We start from the raw sequence: 20,762 nt of genomic DNA, 5'->3' as shown, positions 1-20,762 counted from the left end.
GGACTGGGGTAACAACAGAGGGAAGGAAAGGGAAAACATCTGCCAGCTAACCAGAACCGTCTAGAAAGCAAAGATGGCCACAGATCTGGACACCACCATTCTTGATCCACCATGGGGATAGCCAGGCTTGCCAGGGGTTCTGTTTGGAACTTGTGACCTCCGAGGGGGGATGGGGCGAGACGACTGTCCTTTCCTTCCTGGTTAGATGGGCGGGGGTGGTGGTCCTGGAACTTTTCCAGATGGTGACCCCAAGTTCCAGCAAAAAGCCAAGAAGAGCCCCTGCCTTAAGGGGTATACTAAGTGAGAGGACATGTTTGCCCAACCAAAGTGGGGCCATCCTCTCCCCCAGCCTCTCGGACTCAGCACATGAGGATGCATTTCTCATGGGTTGATGCCACTGTTAGCACACCCAGGGCTGATGGAATTGTAGGTAAGCTAAACCCTCAAGAATGTCACAAAATGACCATGAAATTGTGACCATAAATGGAGCTTTCGGCTTATCTCGGTATTTACAGCCCCCATCCCCACAGCAGCTGAATGGCACTCAGCATGTGTGGCAAACAGATCTCCAGAGCTGGTTCCTCAACTGATGTAACGTGGCAAATCTGCACTGTGGACACCAGAGCAATGCCAGTTCACACCAGCTGCAGATCTCACCCGCAGCGTGGGAGTTTTCTTCTTTGGAAATAAGTTTCCTCTCCCTGACTGCAATCAAACATGAGTCAGTGCATTCATTGATTGTACTTCTCAGGTGGTTGAAGTCCCTTGGCTGTATTATTCCACCACCAGCAGCATGCTATTATCACCCTGCAGCACACATGTGGCTATCTTCTATTGCTAAACAACATTTCCTAGCAACGTAAATAGGAACAATGCCAGTGGAATTCTGGTGGCATTGTTGTAAATACCTTTGAGCACGAAGTGTGAGTCACCAGAGCCCAGTGTGCAAATTACTTCATTCCTTGTCTCTCCAATGCTGTTGTTCATACCTTTATTTGTAAGGTCTGAGCCAGGTTTTGGGGCAGGACAGTGGCAGAGAGTTTAAGTTGGGTGCCAATACCTCGGCAGATACAAAAAATTCTCTTGCAAAATCATTGGACTGAATAGGTTCACTGGTAATTACAATTAAGCAGTGGAAGCTGGTGGAATGGGCTAGCTGGTCCAATAACAAAGTGTTTTGCTAAGCCAGGTTTCTACAAGGCTTTATTCAAGGACCTTAGTGTCCCCAGGTTATAGGGAAAGACATAGGCTGTACACCAACCTCAACTCAAACAGAAAACACCAAGTTTGGGCTACAGGCCTGCCCTGGAGCCAATCACTGAATAGCTTTGCCTCTCCAGAGATATCCCCCACCGGGACTTTATGGATTCCTGGGCTCCCTCCGAGGAACTATGCTGTGTGATAATGCTTTGAGGATCACGAATGACATAAGGCAATGAGCTTCATCAAGGTGGAAAGGGAGGTATCTGGAAGCGTGCTGAAAGGGTCAATGATCAGTCCAGTCTTAATGAATGTGCGTTAATCCCCTGGAACTGGGAAGGCCAGAGTGGCAGAGAAATAACTAGAAACGTTGGAGAGAAAAGCATAAAATTATATAGTGCAAGAGGTGGGAAATAACGAGACCCGTGTCCATGTGCGGAAAGTAAGAGCAAGTGCAGTAGTAAGAGCTGGGGGTGATAGTGGACAGCAAATTAGACACAAGTTCACAACTGGAGGGAGCTGCCAGTTAGTGGCCCCATACACAAAGCAGGGAGCTGCGGTACCCCTTCATCTGGCACGCTGCAGTCCTGGAGAGCTCAGGACCAGAAAGATTTTGACACATTAGATGGAGTTCAGAGAAGAGCAACAAAGTCCTTAGGGTGCCGGCAGGACTAATTTATGAGGAAAGATTAGAGAACTGAATCCATGGCCGATGGCACGGCCAAGCGACAGCCGAGGGGAGAGGGGCTGGTAGGCCCTGGAACGGTGCAAATATCAGGAGTGGAGAAGAAATGAACTTCCAGGGGTCTAACCAGGAGTAGTTCAGTCAGTAAGAGGTTCTGCCCTCCTGTACACTTGCCAGGGTCTAACTTCCTAGGGGAAAGAGCAGAAATCCCATCACCTGAGCATTGTAAACACAGACTGAATTGAGTACTTGGGAGCAATCCTGCATTTGATCAGGTGCAGGCTAGATGACTCACTAGATCTCCATCTCCGAAGTGCGGTCCATACGTCCCCCCTTTCTCTGAGCCACAAGCTTTGAAGGGCATTCTACTATTTAAACAGCCTCCCGCAGAGTCGTCAGACCACATGGGGGCTGGGAGAGGAGTGGGAGGAGCAAATCTTCCAGGACATCTCTGAAGATGCTATGGGCATGAGCAAGCCCACAACGCTTTTCCCTGAAGGTATTGGCGTGGGTGGGACGAAGGGGTTTGACTTGGGTCACAGGACATCTCCCACCCGAATCACAGGGAAGGAGTGGGGGTAGCAACACTTTGTTTCCTAAATTACAAAAGAGATGCTGGAGGAAACGTTTAACTCGGATCAACTCCCACTTCCCCGCAGCTGATCTGTGCGTTGTAGACATTTTAAATGCAATTAGTCATTGCACTAATTTCCCCAGAATGCATTACACCTACGTGATCCCCTCTGTGTAAGAGGGACACACTCACTGTGAGAGACCTGTCGTGGGATAGGAACAGCCAAAAGGCACGCTAGGCAGGAAGCAATTAGGTTTCACTGAGAGCCATCCACCATGCATCATTTGTACCATGGCCTGTTTTCTCTTACGTGCCTGCCCACCGCTTTCTAATAGGCTCGCCATTGCAGTTCCTAGTGATGCGTTTTGTTGCTCTGTTCCATGTGGTAATTACCTTCTGAGACGAGAAGTTCCCCCAAACTTCTTCTGTGCCGGCCCCTTGTCTAAAGTCAGGTCGTGTTCTTTGGCTCTGGATTCCGTTGTGTTCTTGAATAGTTCTGCTGCTTTCACCACCTCTCCTAGCGGAGGACAACCCACTGCCTGTTCTTAATCACCTCTCTTCGAATGATTATAAACCAAACATTCCTGAGCTGGTTAGAGTTACAACGCCTGCTAACGGGCCTGTGCTGCTGGCTGTCAGCTGAGCCTTTCAAAACGCATCAGCTATGAAAAACAGCCTTCCCAGAGGACACGTTACAAGGGACGAACTCTTCCGAGACTTAGTCTGATAGGACAGACCATTGTCCCAGCCTTGTTCCTGGCTCAGAGTGGAGGTTGGAAAGTGTGAGGGGGAACAGAGACAAGTTTCATTAAGGGGAGCACAGAGATGGAGGGAGAAAAAAGGGGTGCGAAGAGTGAAGCTGAATGCAGATATGTTGAACAAATGGAACTTTATTAAACTCTGTGCACGACTCTCTCTGTCCATGTGACTGAGTGCTTCCAACTTAACTCCCCGCATCCCCTGTTCTCTCCTCAGTGCCCAAGACTGGAGATAGCACGGCATGTTAATAGATTCAGTGCCCTGGTTCCCTTCCCCCAGCTCGCTGACACTGGCTCGAGGTGCCCTTTTCAGGGTGTCAGCTCACACCAGTAATCATCCTGGACAATATCTGGTCTCTAGCCGCTAGCACTGGAGGTACATCAACATGAGTTGAACTTTCTTTGGAGCACTAAGAAGTGTGCCAAGATTGTCTCTAGGGGTTTGTGTTCTCATTGCATTATTTCTGGGTGGCCAGAGGTCTCCTGATGGAATCGTTAACCCCCCAGCCAGAAGCTCTTTTTCCACTTGGATGGACTCCTGGCCGGTCTCTGACCAGCTGCTCCTGCAGTAATCCTTTCTCCGATGCATTACACTGGAATGTGTCTCTTCCAGCTGGTAGCACTTCAGGACAGGGGCCATCTATTATAATTTGCTTCAGCATGTCAAATGCTTGCTGTTGGGGACCTGCCCCGTCCCACTCAACATCCTGCCTTGTGAGCGGATGTACGGCTTCCACTACTGCAGCCAGATGCGGACAGAACTTGGACAGAATTTTTATCATTCCCATGAAGCACCGTTCTCTTTTCACATCCACTGGAGCGGGCAGCTCTCTAGCTGCCTTGTTCTTGTAGAGACCTGCTTTCAGTCCCTCTGCTGTGAGCAAATGTCCAGTGTATGTCACTTCATGCTGTTTGCATCATATTTTTGATTGAGTTTTATGTTCTTCTCTCGGCATCACAGTAGAAAAGATTGTTGTTTTCTGCCATGGTCTCCTTCAGTTTCTGTATTGTTGCTCCCTTCACCTACAATTAGGGTATCATCTGCAATTATTTTTACCCCAGGCAGTCCTTCCAGTGCTTGGATAAATCTTCTTTGGAACACATCTGGTTCTGGGCTCATGCCCATTGACATGTGCTGCCCCCTGTTGTGACCAAACGGGGTCGCAAAGGTTGTCCCCATGTTGGACTCTGTCAAGGCTTTTGTGCCTTCATGGATTGTAGAGATTCTGGCTTTGGAGAGTTCTAGCAAGATGGCACCAATTGTGGGCAGTGGATAGTGGCAGCTTTTCAATGCCCTGTTCAGTGACTTTGGGTCTATGCAGATGTGTTATTTGCCTGACGATTTCTTTACCACCTCTGTGCTGCTTACTCAGGCCATACTGACCTCGATTCCAAGGCCAGAAGGGATCAGTGTGATCATCTAGTCAGACCTCCTGCATAATGCAGGCCAGAGAACTCCCCCAAAATAATCCCTAGAGCAGATCTTTTAGAAAAACATCCAATCTTGATTTAAAAATTGCCAGTGATGGAGAATCCACCATGACCCTTGGTAAATTTTTCCGATGGTTAATTACTCTCAATGTTAAAAATGTGTGCCTTATTTCCAATCTGAATTTGTCTAGCTTCAGCTTCCAGACATTGGATCATATCATACCTTTCTCTGCTAGACTGAAGAGTCCATTATTAAATATTTGTTCTCCATTTGATACTCCTGTTCTGCAGACTTTCAAGATCTGTGAGTACTGGATTACATGATACTACTGGAATTGTCCTTTGTGGTAAACTATGGGTGTACTTGCAGTTGCAGCTTTGCTTTGAGTCACCCGTTGCCTTGGAAAACATCCCCATATGCTCTTAAAATTACCTCCATTGTTCATGGGACTCCCCCTTTTGCTTCTTGCTCTATAGCTATCAAAGTCTTGTCCTTGATCAGATCCACGGCTTGTACGGCTGTCTGCCCCAAGAGGGGTCTGTGGTGCCAACCTCCACCACCACAAACTGCAGCTGATACCGGCTGTTATTTTCCAGACAAGTTACAAGGAGGTGACATTTTTCTATGGGCTGCATTGTGCTCTCGTTGTACATCATTAGATTGCACCTGCTGTTTGTAATGGGCGTGTTCGAGCGCAACTCACCCTTAGGAATCACATCGCAAGAAGCCCTGCTATTCCACTGAAATCACACAGGACTTTTCCCTAGTAACACTGTTGCACGCACAGATGTTGGTTTTGTCTCTTGTTGCTTTCCTGCTCCAGCAGCCTGAGCTTGATATGCTCTCGAACTCCAGGAGAGATCTCTGATGTCATCACCGCTGTCTGATGTGCCTTCCCCTCTTGTACAAAGTCTGACTGAATCTTTCTGGGTCCTTCCTCCGCTCTTGCACATGCTGCTAAAATGGTTCAACTTGCCACCTTCCTTTCAATGCTGTCCTAGCGCAGGGCACGTTTCCTTCACCTGCTCATGTTGTCTCCCACAGTAAAGGCAGCTCACCATGGGTATGGAGCCCTGGCCACCTGCTCTCTTTTGCTGTTGTCTCACTGCGTGTACTTCTGGGGCTGTTGTGCCGCCCCCCAGGGCTTCCATCCTTTCTCTTGAAGCTTCCGCTGCACATCCCATGTCTCAGCTTCTGTCTTGTCTGAGATCGCCTTCACGGAGCAGCCACTCCCACAGGTGGGGATCCCAAGTGCTGCAGACTGTCCTGAATCGGGGAGTCTGCCAAGTCCCCAAAATTGCATATAGCAGCCAGCATGCATCAGGCAGCAGCATAGGGGATAATCTATCCCCTTCCCTTCAGATTGGTCTCCAGTGAAAAACCTGTATCGCTCCACAGTTTCATTCTGCTTTGGGGAGCAACAGGTTGCAGCTGTGACGCTTGAGGCCACGGTGAGTTTCAGAGCAGTGCCGACCTCCCTGCGCTGTTCCCTAACATGGTAAAGTAAGTTTCACTTTCCTGCTGTTGTCGTCCTCCTGCATGGCCAGGTCTGCACACAGCTCAACTCCTCCTTCCACCAGGTCCATCTCCGGGCTAGGTTTGTGTCTGCACAATCCAGGGTTTGGGGGGGCGTCAGACCGAGTGCCCTGGCTCACGTTGCTAGCTGCTGCACAACAGAGAACTCACCGCTAAGACACTGCCACCACGTTTCATTTGCAAAGAGTGACGCTGGGTGCAGGGGAAGTTGAACAAGTGGGATCAGGCATTTGGGTAAATGGTGACACAACCAAACCAACTAGTGGGTCCAAATATTATTGACGGGAGGAAAATGGGGAGGTGGTAAACTCTTTTCTGTCTGTGACAGACATGGATTTGTAATAATCTAAGAATATTGATATGTTATTGAGAGAGTGTATAACTCATACCGGGGTCGTAGGATGTTTGTTATAATACTTGAATTCAATGGGAATAAGCAGGAAAGCAACACAGTGTTCCAGGATAAGAACATCCAGGAACACACTTGAAGGACAATGGGTCAAGCTGTTGGAGACAGGAAGTAGGATCCTTGAAGCTAAGCTGCAACCCTGGTTTTGCCAAAGCTAGTAATTCCCAGTCCTAGGATTCACGGGACTGTCCCACTGTGGCCCCCAACCCTCCCTGTCCCAGTTGAGGTAGAACGTTTCCCATATTCAGGGCTACCCAAAGGCTTGGCCTGCCCACCCCTTCACTTCCATCTACAACTGGTGGCAGGGCCAACCTGAGCAGCACTGCATCCTGCTGTAGCCTCTTGAGACGCTGGGATGTCCGAGTTACTAGATCAAAGAGCTACACCCCACTAAAAAGTGACTTGATTCCTTCAGTTGCCAGGGCTGTCTAAGGAGTTGTCCGTGCGCTCTGACATGGACGCACACATGGGTCCTGCAGGTGTGTTTGAAGAAGTTAGGGCTTTCCCCAGCTCCAGGGACCGGTAAGCCTTAGGCTAGGCAGGCATGCGTAGAGACTGGCTTTTGTTTTTAAGATCTGTTTTCTCTTAAATGCTTTTATTCTAAATAAATGATACCTTGTGGTCCCTGGCCACCACTGTCATTGCCCCACTGGGAACAGACTCGAAGGTGCTCGACATAACCTGCAAATGTAACTGCAGTTGATGCATGGGTGACTGCCACCCGGGGCCTGGTGTGAGAATGCCAGAGTCACATAACTCCATCCTCGGAGAGACGACAGCTCGAGGCCTGAGACATGGTGTACGTGGGGGGACAGGCTCAGAGGCGCAATTAGCTCAGTAGCTGTGACACGCCTATCAGCCTTTCTGGCCTGTGGGAGGGGATGACTATGTAACACACGGATGTCTGGAATCCACATTAGAAACCTCCTTACCTGTTCTGGGTTATATTTTGAGAGGACTCCGTCCCCCTGGAACTCTTCCAAGACATCCTTCAGCTTCTTCGTGGAATCTAGGAGGACAGAACGGTATTGTTGAGCCCTGAGAGACTGATGAAGAACAGACTCCACGGCTTGCCATGAAAACCATTAATAGCAGATTGAGTTGTGAGGTGACAAGCTTTCCCAGTAGTTGTAAGCCACCCACTTGGCCACTGGTTCTCAAACTGGGGGTCATGACAGGGTTATGTGGAGTTCGCGAGCTGTGAGCCCCAAGTCCAGCCAGGCTCAGGGCTGTGAGCCTCTCTGCTTCTTCCTGACAAAAGGAAGCTGGGTGGGGGGCAAGCAGTGACACACAGATATGGCTCACCCACCCCCAACATTCCTCCGCAGCCCCCTAGGGAGCTGGGGGGGGGAAGTGAGGGGCAGCGCTGGAAGGGGGAGCAAGCTGTAATACCAGCTGCTCCATGCTTGCAGGTCAGTTTCCCCAGGTGGGTGCAGGAGAAGGGGTGTTGGGGTTAGGGGCAAAGGGGGAGTGGAGAGCCCATGGGGACTGGGGCAGTGGAGGAGGGGGCACCCACAGAGGTCAGGGGGTTGCTATCAGAGGCTTGCTGTGTAAAACAGATCACCAGTGAAAAAAGTTTGAGACTCACTGCACTTGACAATAGGACAGCCAGGGACTAGCATGCCAGGAATGGTGGGTGCCCTGCACTTACCCACCTGTCATTCCCCCTCCTCTGGAGCAGGCACTGGTGCTCCAGCACCCATTACACCTGGGGTTATTCCTCCTCATCTTCCAAATGCCTCCTTACTTATTTTTAACCTCCTGCTCTAGCTTCACAACCTGCGCCAGCAGGCGGAGCTGTACTCCCAGGAAGTCGGTCCGCGCTGAGAAGACAAACTATCCATTCTGACTGGTGAACATTATGAGAGGTCAGCTGTCTGCAGGTAGGGCGCTTTATCCTTCATCCGCTTATGTGTTTATTATACGAGACGTGGAAATGAAGCCAGATCCCAGTCGGAGGGAATCCCATGATCTCTCCGTCTCTCTACAGGAATGCTTCACAAGAGAGCAAGGACAGACTGAGATGTTCCAACTGGAATTTAAAGCCAAAGTGGGCGATGCCCTGCATGGTGCCTTGCTGAGTGCCAGCTGCCTCCGTCAGAGATGGAAAAATTAGAGCCGGGTAAGGAAATTCTCCCGTTATCCCTGGCGGGCACCTGCTGCTCCCATTACAACTGGAAAGTGGCCAGCGGTAAAACCAATCTCCACAAACGGGAGAGGAATTTACAATTGAACCAAGATGAAAAATAGGTCTAATTGGAGGGCGGTTTGTTTGCTTTTCTCCTTCCTTCCCCACCATGTAATCATGGGTTTTAATGCAGGAAAAACAAAGAGAGAGAGACTGCAGAGCCTACACCCCACAAAGACAACGCCTCGATTTTGCAGTGCTAGATAACAGAATACACGGAAGACCAGGTAGCCACACAACAAAGTCACTTGAACACAGCATTGTGCTGTTCTAACCAGGAAACAAGGAGTCCTCATAGGAGGGGGGAATATTTAATGAACAGCTCATAGACCTGACAACCCCCTGAATGTATCCATCTGAAAATAGCGCATATGGATGCCAGTCCAGGGTGCCCACGGAGGCTGAACTGACAGCTGCTGGAGTCAGAGTGGGAGTGCCATACAGCTGGGCCATATGCGGAAGCCCTTTTCATCTTAGCTAGGACTGTTTTAACTCAAATACCAGTTTCCTGCAGACTCGTGTTCTCAGAAACCCTGGCCCTGCCAGGGGACAATGAGGAAAGGGAGAAAAAAATCAACATAAGGATAGAAAAAGTGCTGGCCTGGAAACAGAGCCCCGAGAGGCCTAGAGGACCCTCCTGCCACTTCAAGTGGAGAGGATGCACTGGGGACTTAGTGAGGCCGTCAGGCCTCTGCCCAGCTCCACTTGCCATCACTACATTGGGGTCCAAACACAGAGGAGTCCCCGTGCGTGGAAGACAAGGTGGAAAAACCCACCTGTGATGGATCCCAGAGCAGCAGGGGCCCAGGAGGGAGAACAGGGCCTGCGAGCAGAATGGAGACCCTGCTTCTCAGTGAGACCCTGGGGCAGCAGTGACTGGACAATTGTTCTCATCATGATGCTGGGGCTGGGGCAAGACGTGTGTGGGCCTGGGAATGGAGGCAAGCGGCCTGCTCTGGAAAGTATAGAAGCAGACATGGCACAGACAGCAGCACGGCCACCTTGCTGCACTAGGCTGGCCGGCGTGCCTCCATCCTGACTTTGAGGAAGCGCCTGCTCATTATCCACTGACCACGCGGTCATGTCACACAGAGGCCACTGAACCCCCTGGCCCAGTTCCACCTTTTGGAGAGTTCAGGGCTTGGACGGAGTCTCAGCAAGCAACCCAGTGGAGACAGGGCCCATGTGCCATCGCTGAGCCAGCATGTGCTCCTGCAGGCCGCGCAGGCTCAATATCTACCTAAGCGGCACGTGCTATGGGAGGCAACTCGCCACATCTGACCAAGGAGTGACTCAGAGCCCCCTGAAATGGGAAACAGGCCAGGGTGCCCTGCCCCATGCTTCCCATTGCCTTTCAAGCATGGCCCCAAGGCTGCGTGGGGCTGGTTCCCAACATCCAGACTCAGGCGAGGTTCTACCAGGTCTTCCTTTCAGACCCCTGCCTTTCTCCTAGCTCCTGACCACCAAGCGCTGCGCCACACCCATCTCACCTCACAGACTCCTGCAGCCCCTCCGCCTTCCCCTCCACCCATCCCACCTCCTGCAGCAAATCTTCCCCGCCTGCTGCCCCATGGGCCGGGCCAGGGGACTCTTACCTGGGGCTTTCTTCTGCCCTCCCTCACCTGCACACGAGCCTGCTATGGGTAGAGACATGGCAGCTCCTTCCTCTACTCAGCTGATGTGAGAGAGGTGGCCACTTTCCCCTCATGGGACTGATCCGAACAACCACCACAGCAGGCAGGAGGAAAATGCCCATGGCAGCTGCCCCCTGCTAGAGAGTGACATGAGTGGCAGAGGACAGTACAGAAGGCAGGTTAAGGGAAATGACTCCAAATTCAGAGGGTGAATGAAGGGTGGGTGGGATGCCCCAGCCTAGCCAAGAGGGGCTTCTGTGGGAGGGATGGAAGGATGTACAGGTCAGATGATGAGGTTTCAGGGAAAGGAGGGAGGGGAGCGTGCAGGCCGGACGAGGTGGTGATGGACACAGGTGTCGGGGAGGACCCTCGGGGCAGGTATGGGGAAGTCTGGGGGCACAGGCCAGGTGAGGTCCAGGAGCAACACCCAGGTATATCAGAAGAGTGGTCTGTGAAAAGACAAGACGGACGTTACAGCTGAATGGGAGGAGAAAGCCAGGAAAGTAACAAGGAGTCCCACAGCATCAGATAAAAATAGACCCACGGGTAAACCTACAGGAGGACCAAGGTCCTCATGGCAACGTGAGATGCTTAAAAGTGGAAGGAGGAGAAGCAGGTTGCCTGGCTGTGGAAGTGGAGCATGACATCTTGCTCATTAGTGAACCGTGGGGGAGTGGCAAATCAACGGGAACGTTTACAGCTGACTGCGGACCAGACCGCGGGGCAGCCCAACTGCGAGCTAGGAGCACGCTAGGCCCATAATGCCAGGTTTTGCAGCCCAGCGGTTTTCAAGACTGTTGTGCTCCATACACGTAGGCACTTACTGTTCTGTTGTGTAAGTGGGTCTCCAGCCTTCCCTGCCTCTGGCCATGTGGAGAGTAATTGCATTAGCATTTGAGGGGCTCCAACACCTGCTCTGAGAGCCAGAAAAGCCAGAGAGAGAGAACTCTTGGCCATCCTGCGCGCCGGTCCCCACCCTCCCACTGGAGAAAATGCCGGGGGAGGGATTCAAAGCCCTTCTCTTCCCTGCCTCTGCACCCCAGCCAGCGGAGCTGGCGGGCTCCCTGTTGCTTAAACGTGTGGACACAGCTTACTAGTAACACCTCTTCTTCCCACTCAACTCCCCATCTCTGCCCCTTGGTATTTTTTCCTCTAGTCTTTCATGGAGTCTCCTGCAGCGAGGGCCACCACTGAGATCGACTGTCTGTTTAAAGGAAATGATCTGTACCAGTCGGGAGTTTAATGCAGCCCTTTTTACTCCCCAAGAGGAGAAAGGAAGTCGGAACTTTCGACTATCACAGTTAACGCGATTGCAGGGGAACCTAGTAATCTGGGAAGTAGGCCTTTTCCTGCTATATCTGCTCAAGAAGCAGTTAGTAGTTGACCATAAATCAAAGATTAGCTCTTCACCCGTCCCCTACCTGCTTTTAGGGTTTCACTAGAGGTGATGTCTTTTCTGCAATCAACATTATAGACAGACAGATCAGAGTCAAAGTTAGATTGTTTCAGATAAAAGTAAAATGTAGAACACTGTATTACAAATTAAAAAAACAGTGAGGCTGGTCAAATTAAGACCGTGGACGATTGAAATGAGAAGTTAGGGTAAACATTCTGTGAATTGTGCAGTTCTCTGAATTCATTGGTAAAGACCATTTGGTTCTATCAAGGCCTCGTCCCTTTTAACCTCAGATTGCAACCCACCTTTCTCTGAATATATTGGAAGGATATTGCACATTCATAAGCCCTTTAACGTTCAAAACACTTCCTTTGCTACTGTAGAACATTGGACAAACACAAGGAGGTCTGGAAATGGAGATACTACTCGGAGTTTGGTAGGATATCAGTTTCTCCTGATATTACTACCATAACTCCAACAAAGAGAAGGTTAGTAATTTTCTCCATCAGACTCATCTCTGAGTTTCCAGAGGACAGCATTTCTTGCCAACTGTCAGTTAATAAATTAATGAAGATCTGGCATATCTTTTTGGAACTTAGTGTTATCACAGTTATTTTATTGTCTGTGCTTAAATAAAATAGTACCCACTTTCTGAAGCCACAGAACTTGATTCAGATGCTGGATATTCCACATACATCATTGCTTTCCAAATATCAACTGTATTTTACAATGTTTTGTTTGTTTGTTTGTTTCTCCTTAATGTCTTTATTGGCTCTTTATTTCTTTAAGTGCCATGACGTTACAAATCTCATTTTTGATAAATCTTCACTGAAGAAGATTTTGCTCTTTCTGACTTGTGTTTAGGGTGTTCCCTTTTGTAGACTTTCCTGTAAATATATTTTCTCTCTTTAGAAAAGATTTTCTACGTGAAGTATTACTAGACCACTGCAATTTGTCCTCTGGAAAAGGGCTTGTGTGCGGCGGTTGCAAAGATTTAATAGAAACAAACTTTAAAACCAGATATAGTGCAGCTCTAGAGATGTAGGGAAAACCAGTCTGCTTTTCTCAGTAGCTTTTTAGTGGGTTGACAAATGTGTGAGCTGTCTAAACTTTGCATTAATAAACCCATGGGACACTGTTGTATATTGATCAGTTTTACTGAACAATGAGTTACTCTGCACTTGCAGGTAATGGGGGGGTGGGTAATCTGGCTATCCCAGGGTGAGCCCATCCTCGGAATGGGTTTGGGCCCAGTCTCACTTTCTCCTAACTCGTGGGATTAGGGCATCCCCAGGTGAACACAGGCTGCTGTAGAAGGAGCTACCTTTCTCTTGGCCTGGGAACGGGGCCAAGGCATGGGGGGATGGCCTAGAGGACTGTTGAGTGCAGGGAAGGGCTATCAGTCCCTGAGGCAGGGATGGTGGCTGGCCCCCGGGACAAAGGCAGCGCCTGCACTGAGTGGCCAAGGAATCAAAGAGGACAGTTTGCGTGTGAAGAGGCACAGAATGACAACTGCTGAGGCCCATGACTGGGGGTGTCGGGAGAGGGCTGTGGGCACACGGAGATTCTCTTAGAGCTGGAAGAGGAAGGATGATGACTGAACGCGAGGCCCAAGTCGCCTCAGAGCCCCTTAGCAGCCTAGGAGCATTGGTAGGAGAAGCTGAGGTGCGCAGCACTCCATGCTGGGCGGGGGGAAGGATAAATCCCTCTCGCAGATTCTCACTCAGTGTGCCGTTGCGTGGCAGGGCCCTGTCAGCAACCACAAAAAGCCAGCCCCGATGCAGCAGCGGGGGGAGAACAGGGGGAAGATTCAGTGTGTATGAGGGGGAGTGGGCAGTGATTTGGTCCAAACAAACAACGGGTAAGATGAGGTTAGTTTGGTGCAAAGGGATCATCTGAGCTTTCCCTGTGGCTCTGGAGCAGCTGAAGTAAACCGTCACTTCCAGACACTGCCTGGACCAAAGGCGGGAAGGATTTCTGCCATGTAGCCTTAGAGCAGTGGCTGGCCTCCAACTCATGATGCAAAGCAGGTCCCGTTATAGAGCCGTACTTTGCCGTTGTGGCTGTTCCTCCTCCCCCCACAGGGGATGGAAAATCGCTGAATCCGCAGCACCCCCTGCAAAGGCAGCCAAGCTGGTTTCAGACCAGCACGATCTCTTCATAATTGCTGCGGCTCTAAATACGTGAGAAGACTTCCTCCACCGAACGATTTAATGGGAGCCAGTTTACTTTTAATTCTCCTTGCTGTGGTCTCAGGGCCCCAGGAGGTGAAATGACGTGGGGGACTCAGCTGACCTGGATTAGTCACACTGGATCAAAATAGGCTGGAATACCACAGGAAAACACTGTCACTGCCGGCAAGCGGGACTAAACTTTAAGGGTCTAACCCAGCCACTGCAGAAATAAGTACGCTAAATCTGTCTGTTTCTGGAGACAGCATCCCCTAGTCAGTGACCCGGCTGCTGAAAAATGACTTTAGGTTAATCTCTGAAAGATTAAATCATGGTAATAAGGTCAGTGGGAGGAAAACCTGACCTGCCAACCTGCCCATGAAGTGGCTAAGTAGGGGCAAGGGTTACACAAATCCCTAAGTGTGATGGGCTAGGAGGAGGAGGCTTTGAAGGCTCTGAGGAGACTTCTGACATGGAGAAAGCAGAGGATGACTGACACAGAAGCGTGGCAGCCCTCTTGTTGATTTAGAGCGGTCCTCAAGGAACTCACTAGTCCCACAGAAGCACCATGCAGTGTTGTTGGTATGTCGCACCCATATAATGAGGACGCTTTGTCCCCCATGAGATCTGGACAAGAACAGTTCTACAATCCACACAGGTCAGACTTGTGACAAATAGGACAGGTATTATGACAGGGGTGACCCGACTCAGAAATGATGGACAACTGTCGAGTTGCGCTGCCTGGGGTTGGCCAGAAAACAAGAATTTTCTTTTGTGAAAAATGTCAGGGTGTTGAGATTTGTTTGCATTCTGCGTGGGAATGAAAAAGAGCTTTTTTGAATATGTTTGTGAAGAAGAACAAGAGAGAGAAATCAACCTTTCCCCAGCCCAGTCCAGCCAAAAGCCGCATGCAGATGGAATGCGGAAGACCCATATTCACATCCCTGCTCTACCTAATTCCATGGGGACACTCACATCCAGAGCAAGTGCCCTGATCATGGCCTGTTGTGGGCTGGGTCTCCCGCGAGTCCATCCTGCACCTGGGAAACCTTCCTCACAAATATTTTGTCAAAACCGATACACTGCCCCCAAACGTTTCCGTTTCAGCAAACTGTCGTTTTCCAACAAAAGACAGTTAGCCGAAAAAATTCCCAGGCAGCTGTAGTGCTGAGTCAGTGCGTCTGCTCCACCACTACCTTATTACTGCACCCAAGCTCATCACAGCACTAATATAAAAGAGACACCATTAAGTGCTCATAGACAAACAGAGTAAACCATGCCACATTGCCACACACAACGTGTGTGCAAAGCCTGTGAGAACACAGGTGATTGGCAGCATCTGCCGGATCTATAAAGTTACCCATAAGACACTTTTTGGTTCTTTGGTTTGCATATTTCCCAGGCATCGAGGAGATAGCCATGGGTAGAGTTTGGGTCCAGTCACTAGGAAAAGAAGAATACGGTCATATTTGTCTTGCACAAAAGTTCCGGTAAGGCCTTCAGCTGTTGACATGGCTAGAGCCCTGCGTGCATACAAAAATGTGGAGCCGCATCCAATCCCCATCTGCCAGAATCAATTAACATCCTACCCACCATCCGCAGTCTATGTCTTCCAGGTCATCTGCACCCGCAGCTCTGGGCTCTCAATTAGCTGTTTGAAGGCCAGCCCCGCTGCAGCCCTGCCGCTGATCAGCTGATCAGGGGCCAGCAGGGAGAGCCCCTCCCTTGGATCTCAAAAGCAGGGAAACAGCATCAAAAGCTATGAGCTGCAAACAGTGGCTTCCCCGACTTTGAGATCTGCATCCAATTCGCCATCTGCAAAAAACAGTCCGTGGATATAAAGTGGATATCTGCAGATTTGCAGGGCCCTAACTCATTGCCACTCAATCCCCCCTTACGTGACCTTCCATGGCCCATGGCCAGCCACACGTGCCGGCAGGGCTAGGGGAGAATTCCAGTACTTACAGTCAGAATATTGCTGGAGCTGAGCAAATTCTGTCGGGCTGAGGGAGATCCATGCGCCATCACTCATCTTTCAGGGCAGCCCTTGGGGAGAGCCAGCCCGCGCTTGCACCGTGAAGGGGGAACGAAGGTCCACACCAGCGTTCTGCCGTTGGAACTAGGAGCTGCCAAGATTCATCACTGTAGTTCAGTGCCTGCTCTGTCACGGGGGCGCCAGGGACGTATTTCAGATCATCACCCGGATGAGTGCTGAGGTCTCTTGCGTCAGAACCATCGGAATGACCATTGCACGGAGCGATTCCATGAGTTGGCACGTCAGACGCACCAATGGGAGAACTCTACTTCAGTGTCTTCACTCCTAGAATATGAAGAAATGCAAAAGAGTCACTTACATTGACTATCTGCTTGCTTCTCTCCGTATCTCAGAGGAATGAAGGCAGATTCAAAACCTTCACCTAAGCTTATGTAGATTGTTTGGCATCATAGACGAGTACACATGATTATTACTCTGAAATGGGTTCAATTCCAGCATCTCTCAAAGGAGACGCAGATGTAGTCGGGACCAGGGGACAAGGAACTCGAATTAGGGGACTCTGGTAGTGACCAGCTAATTGACTAACAAACTAGTAAGGCAAAACTACCGGCAGTGATGTCCGGCGGCTAGAAAAAGGTTCTGACTCAGGTCTCAAAGTAGGGGGGGTCACAATCACATTAAATGGGGCCTCAAGTCAGACAGCTGCTCTTCGGACTCAGTCACCCTAATGCTTAGCATACAGGGGCAAACGCTCGCTTGGCTCTGAGCCAGGGAGTCTAACGGTTTTTGAGCGCTTCCGTGTAAATGCTGAGAAAACATGAATAAGGCACAGCCCTGCCGGAACAGCTACCTGGCTACTTCGTTATAAGTTCGTTAGAACCCAGCAGAATGCAGGGGAGGCACTGTTTTTCATATGGATTATTGTTGGGCTCCCTAGTTTTATACAGATAAGGAACACATAAAGGCTGTGTATTGGAGTGTGTGCCCTGGTGTGTTTAATGACATTACCCCCCCTCTGACTGCAGAGGTTTATTGTGTAAGCACTGCTCCCGCAGGAGACCTGGGGCCTGGCTCTCTGGTACATTACACCAGTTCTACACTGGTGCAATGCGGTGGTGAGCTGGGTCTCTGGATTCCTGCATGTGAGAACAGCTGAGATGCACGGTCAGAACTAAGCGGGGGAAGCTTGCGTGGTCGGTGTCTGCGGCTAGTGTCATCGGGATTTGCTCAAGAGACACCAGACTGCGGTAGCAGGGGTGTAAGGACTGATATACGCAGGCACAGCTTTATGTGGGCCAGGAGAGGACCTCAAGTTGGGAGTTACATTGGAACATTGCTGCTAGGTGCCGGGGCTGGAAATAGCAGGGAGTGCTGTTGACCAGCAGGGAGGAGTATTGGCAGATCTGGACCTGGTCCAGCAGGGTAATAACTCGGTCCCGATTGGCCGAATCTCTGTGATGCCTAGGACTGGAGTGGCAGCACTGTAGGTCAGGATTCGCACACAGGACCAAGCCGTCTAAGGAAAATGTAAGGACAGATGGAAGAGCGTCCACCTGATCCAGTAAAAGTGATCCACAGGTGGGGTCCCACCCTGCAATCAGATCAGCTGGCAGACTCCACTGCCCCAGTGACTTCCCTGCGAGGCTGTGGAGGTGCAGGGGCCTGAGTGGGGCCTCCGGGACTAGCTTCTCCATCTAACATCCAGAGCGGCACAGCAGAATGTCGGAATTCTACTTCCAGAAACCAGGCAGGGGCAGGGGGGCCGTGCAGCCTAGGGGGCCGGTTCATGGGGGCAGGAGCAATGGTGAAACAGCAGGCGACAAGGCAAGGGTAATGGACAAAAGTCACAAGCCAAAGGCTCTCCAGCTAACTGACACTTCTGCCCACAAATGCGTGTGTACTACAACCGATATAATAAAACCTTTCACGAGCCCCTCTGTGCCCCGTTGCCTACCACAGGGAGGGAAAGGAAACCCAGCCGGAGCAACGCTCTCCCTTGCCACAGAAGGTCAGGTGGGAGGAGGTGAGGATACTTGACATCTCCTAGGAGGCACTGTGCCCTCTACAGGACTGAGCCCACAGTGACTATGTCATAAACAGCCCCACTCCTCTCAGCCACGTGGGATACCAGGAGAGCTCACCACAGCCCTCCCACAAAGACGCTACGAAGAATCCTCTGACCACCCCCAATGACTTCCTGTGGTTTATAGCACTAGTACTTCCCCTCTTATTTCCAGGCCAGCACGTCTCAAGGCAGCTGGCCTGAAATGGAAACACCCCAGGCAACTCTGACAGATGACTTCAGAAGAAAACCCCTTTTTCCTTTCGCTAGGAGAAGCCATCCTGTACAGCAGACAGGCCCAGACCCTCAAATGTATTTAAGGCTTCTAATTCCCATTGAAGTCAAGGGGAGTTAGGCACCTAAACAACTTGGAGGGCCTGGGCCACAGTCTTCTAACAAGTTATTCCTCTTCCTTAATTAACAGGAAACTCTCCCAAGTCAGCTGGTCACTTGAACCCATCAAAAATAATTCACCAGGAAACTCAAAAGGCTCCCCCTTGATTCCAGCCAGATCCCATGGCAGGCCACTCAAAAGTGACCATTGATGGCTGTTAAAGCAGTCTCTGTGGGGACAAGGGGATCATGAGAAATGCCCCACACATGTATGGCGAGAGCCAACAGATTCGAGGCACAACACAGCAAGATGTGCTATGTGGCCGCTTGTGGAAAACTGATTACATTGTACCAAACCATGGGAACACGTTAATGCCAATGACGGCAGGAATAGCCCCGAATCATCATAGCTCCACCCATTAGACTTCACAAAGACCTGTGCAAATGTAGACGTTCAGTAGATAACTGTACTAATGGGCGGGGAGGAGGGAAACATATTGTATGTATAGTAGGAATTTAGGATTCTCAGCAGGCATCGTCATGTTGTGGGGTTAGGAAGAATATCTAACTGGTATATAAAGTGGAAGTCACATCCTGAGTGCAGGCCCTAACTACCATGTTATTCTGGGACTCTCTCTATGACCAGAAATTCCATCATAAAGAAACTTCTCTCAGCGAAAGTTGGGTCAAACCTGGTGCCTTCCCACGAACAGTTTCAACAACTTGGCATTTTCCAATGAAAACCGGTTTCATCAAAAAATTCCCAACCTGCTTTACTTGGGAGAGGTGTTTAAGTTTGTGCCAGTCGTATAAGGAAGCCTTTATACATGGCAAGTGAACGATATTGCTTTAGGACAGACCTGGTGATCTGGCCAAATGTAGCAAATTGATTGGAGAGAGAGGTCTTTTCTGGCGTCAAAATTGTACCACTTTATCTAATGACGTTTAAACTAGTGCAAAACAAAGTGGACGTTCTTTAATACAATTTAAATGTGCTTTACGTTGATTTATATTATATCCCCACCAGTTTAACAACCTGTATATGGGTGTCACTTTCAATACAGAAGAAGCCAAAGGTGGCTACTTTATGATAGATCTGAAAGGGGTGGCTGAGCCCCTGTTCTCATACAGAGATGTGTGTAATGTAATACTTATTGTTAATTTTTTTGATGTAAAAATAACTAAAAAGTCACCTATCCAATGCTCTGGTCCCTAACACACATTAACAAAACAATTTTAAATTTAGCAGCATAAACCAATCATCAAAGCAGGAGCTCAGCCAGCTGCCTGCGAAGACTTCTTTCCACCTCTTCATCATCGTGAGAAGCTGCCCCCCCCACAGTCCTCTCCATACATCCTGCTAAGCGTGCTCTGAAGGTCACCAAATTCTGGCTATTTTGGACCAAGGGGAGAAGCAAGTTCTAGAGCCCAGAGCCCTCACGGAGAACATTCTGTCAGCTGCCCCCTCTCTTTGATAACGCGGGAGAGCCATCGGACCACAGCTGTGGCCGCGAGGCACGGGGACAGAGGTCATCCCTCAGGTAGGCCGACCCCAAGCCAGGTAGGGCTTTCCAGGTTGTAAGAAACATCTTAAACGCTATGCGGAGAGCAGTGGGCAGCCAGTGTCAATCCCACAGTGCTAGGGTCACAGGCTTGCCCCATTCTGTAGGTGATCCCAGCTTCAGTCTCTGATGGGTTTTAAGGTGTTGTCCCATGTGCAGCACATCGCAACAGTCTAAGCCTGAGGTGACAAAGATCTAGACGACAGTGGCCAGACTCACGCCCAAAAGGAAAGGCCACCACCTCCTAGCCGGACGCAGATGGTATGAAGCTGGCTGGGCTCTGGCTGTAACATGATAGTCAAGCAGCAGTGGGAGTTGAGGGGGAGGTGTCTAGAATCACCCCTAAATTCCAGACCCCGGGACTAATGGCTGATGCACTCCCTCAGTCAAAGAGATTGATATTACTTTTGCCATCTGTCTTCAACTGCCAGAAGCTGGGACTGGATCACTCAATAATGCCCCTGTTCTGTTCATTCCCTCTGACACACCTGGCATTGGCCAGTGGCGGAAGACAGGACACCAGGCTAGATGGACCATTGGTCTGACCCAGCATGGCCATTCTTATGTTATCGCCCCCAGTTGCTTCTTCCACCCACCATGTCCTGCCTCTTGCCTGGATCGACCCTCAGTCAGTTCACACTTGTGCATGCCCCAATCTGAACTAGACGCCAGCTGCAGTGCTGAGCTTCATAGTGCAACCTGCTCCACCAGCACTATAGTGGCCGTAGGGAAGGTGCAACATAGGCAGTGGGACGAGAAGCAGTTGAGGGTCTATAAGAAGCAGCATGAACTGTCATTTTAATTCTGATTTCTCCTCCAAAGTGGC

The 20,762-nt window shown here is 50.1% G+C and overlaps 1 protein-coding gene across 2 annotated transcripts in view; it reads right to left on the bottom strand.

Moving 5' to 3' along the window:
• The window catches only part of DGKG (diacylglycerol kinase gamma), a 97,875-nt gene extending 81,860 nt beyond the window's left edge, over positions 1 to 16,015 (bottom strand). For both annotated transcript variants that reach the window (XM_067538627.1, XM_067538629.1), the window contains exons 1-2: positions 15,949 to 16,015; positions 7,527 to 7,603 (exon numbers count right to left, since the gene is read on the bottom strand). In XM_067538627.1, coding sequence (XP_067394728.1) covers positions 7,527 to 7,603; positions 15,949 to 16,015 — 144 coding nt within the window. The remainder of the gene's footprint in view (positions 1 to 7,526; positions 7,604 to 15,948) is intronic.
• Between the last annotated feature and the right edge of the window lie 4,747 nt (positions 16,016 to 20,762).

This window comes from Emydura macquarii, unplaced genomic scaffold (assembly GCF_026122565.2).
Source record: "Emydura macquarii macquarii isolate MOO-44397 ecotype Brisbane River unplaced genomic scaffold, CSIRO-AGI_Emac_v2 contig_499, whole genome shotgun sequence".
Classification (NCBI taxonomy): domain Eukaryota; kingdom Metazoa; phylum Chordata; order Testudines; family Chelidae; genus Emydura; species Emydura macquarii.
The sequence above is the reverse complement of the archived record's forward strand: the minus strand, read 5'-3'. Positions and strand labels throughout refer to the sequence as shown.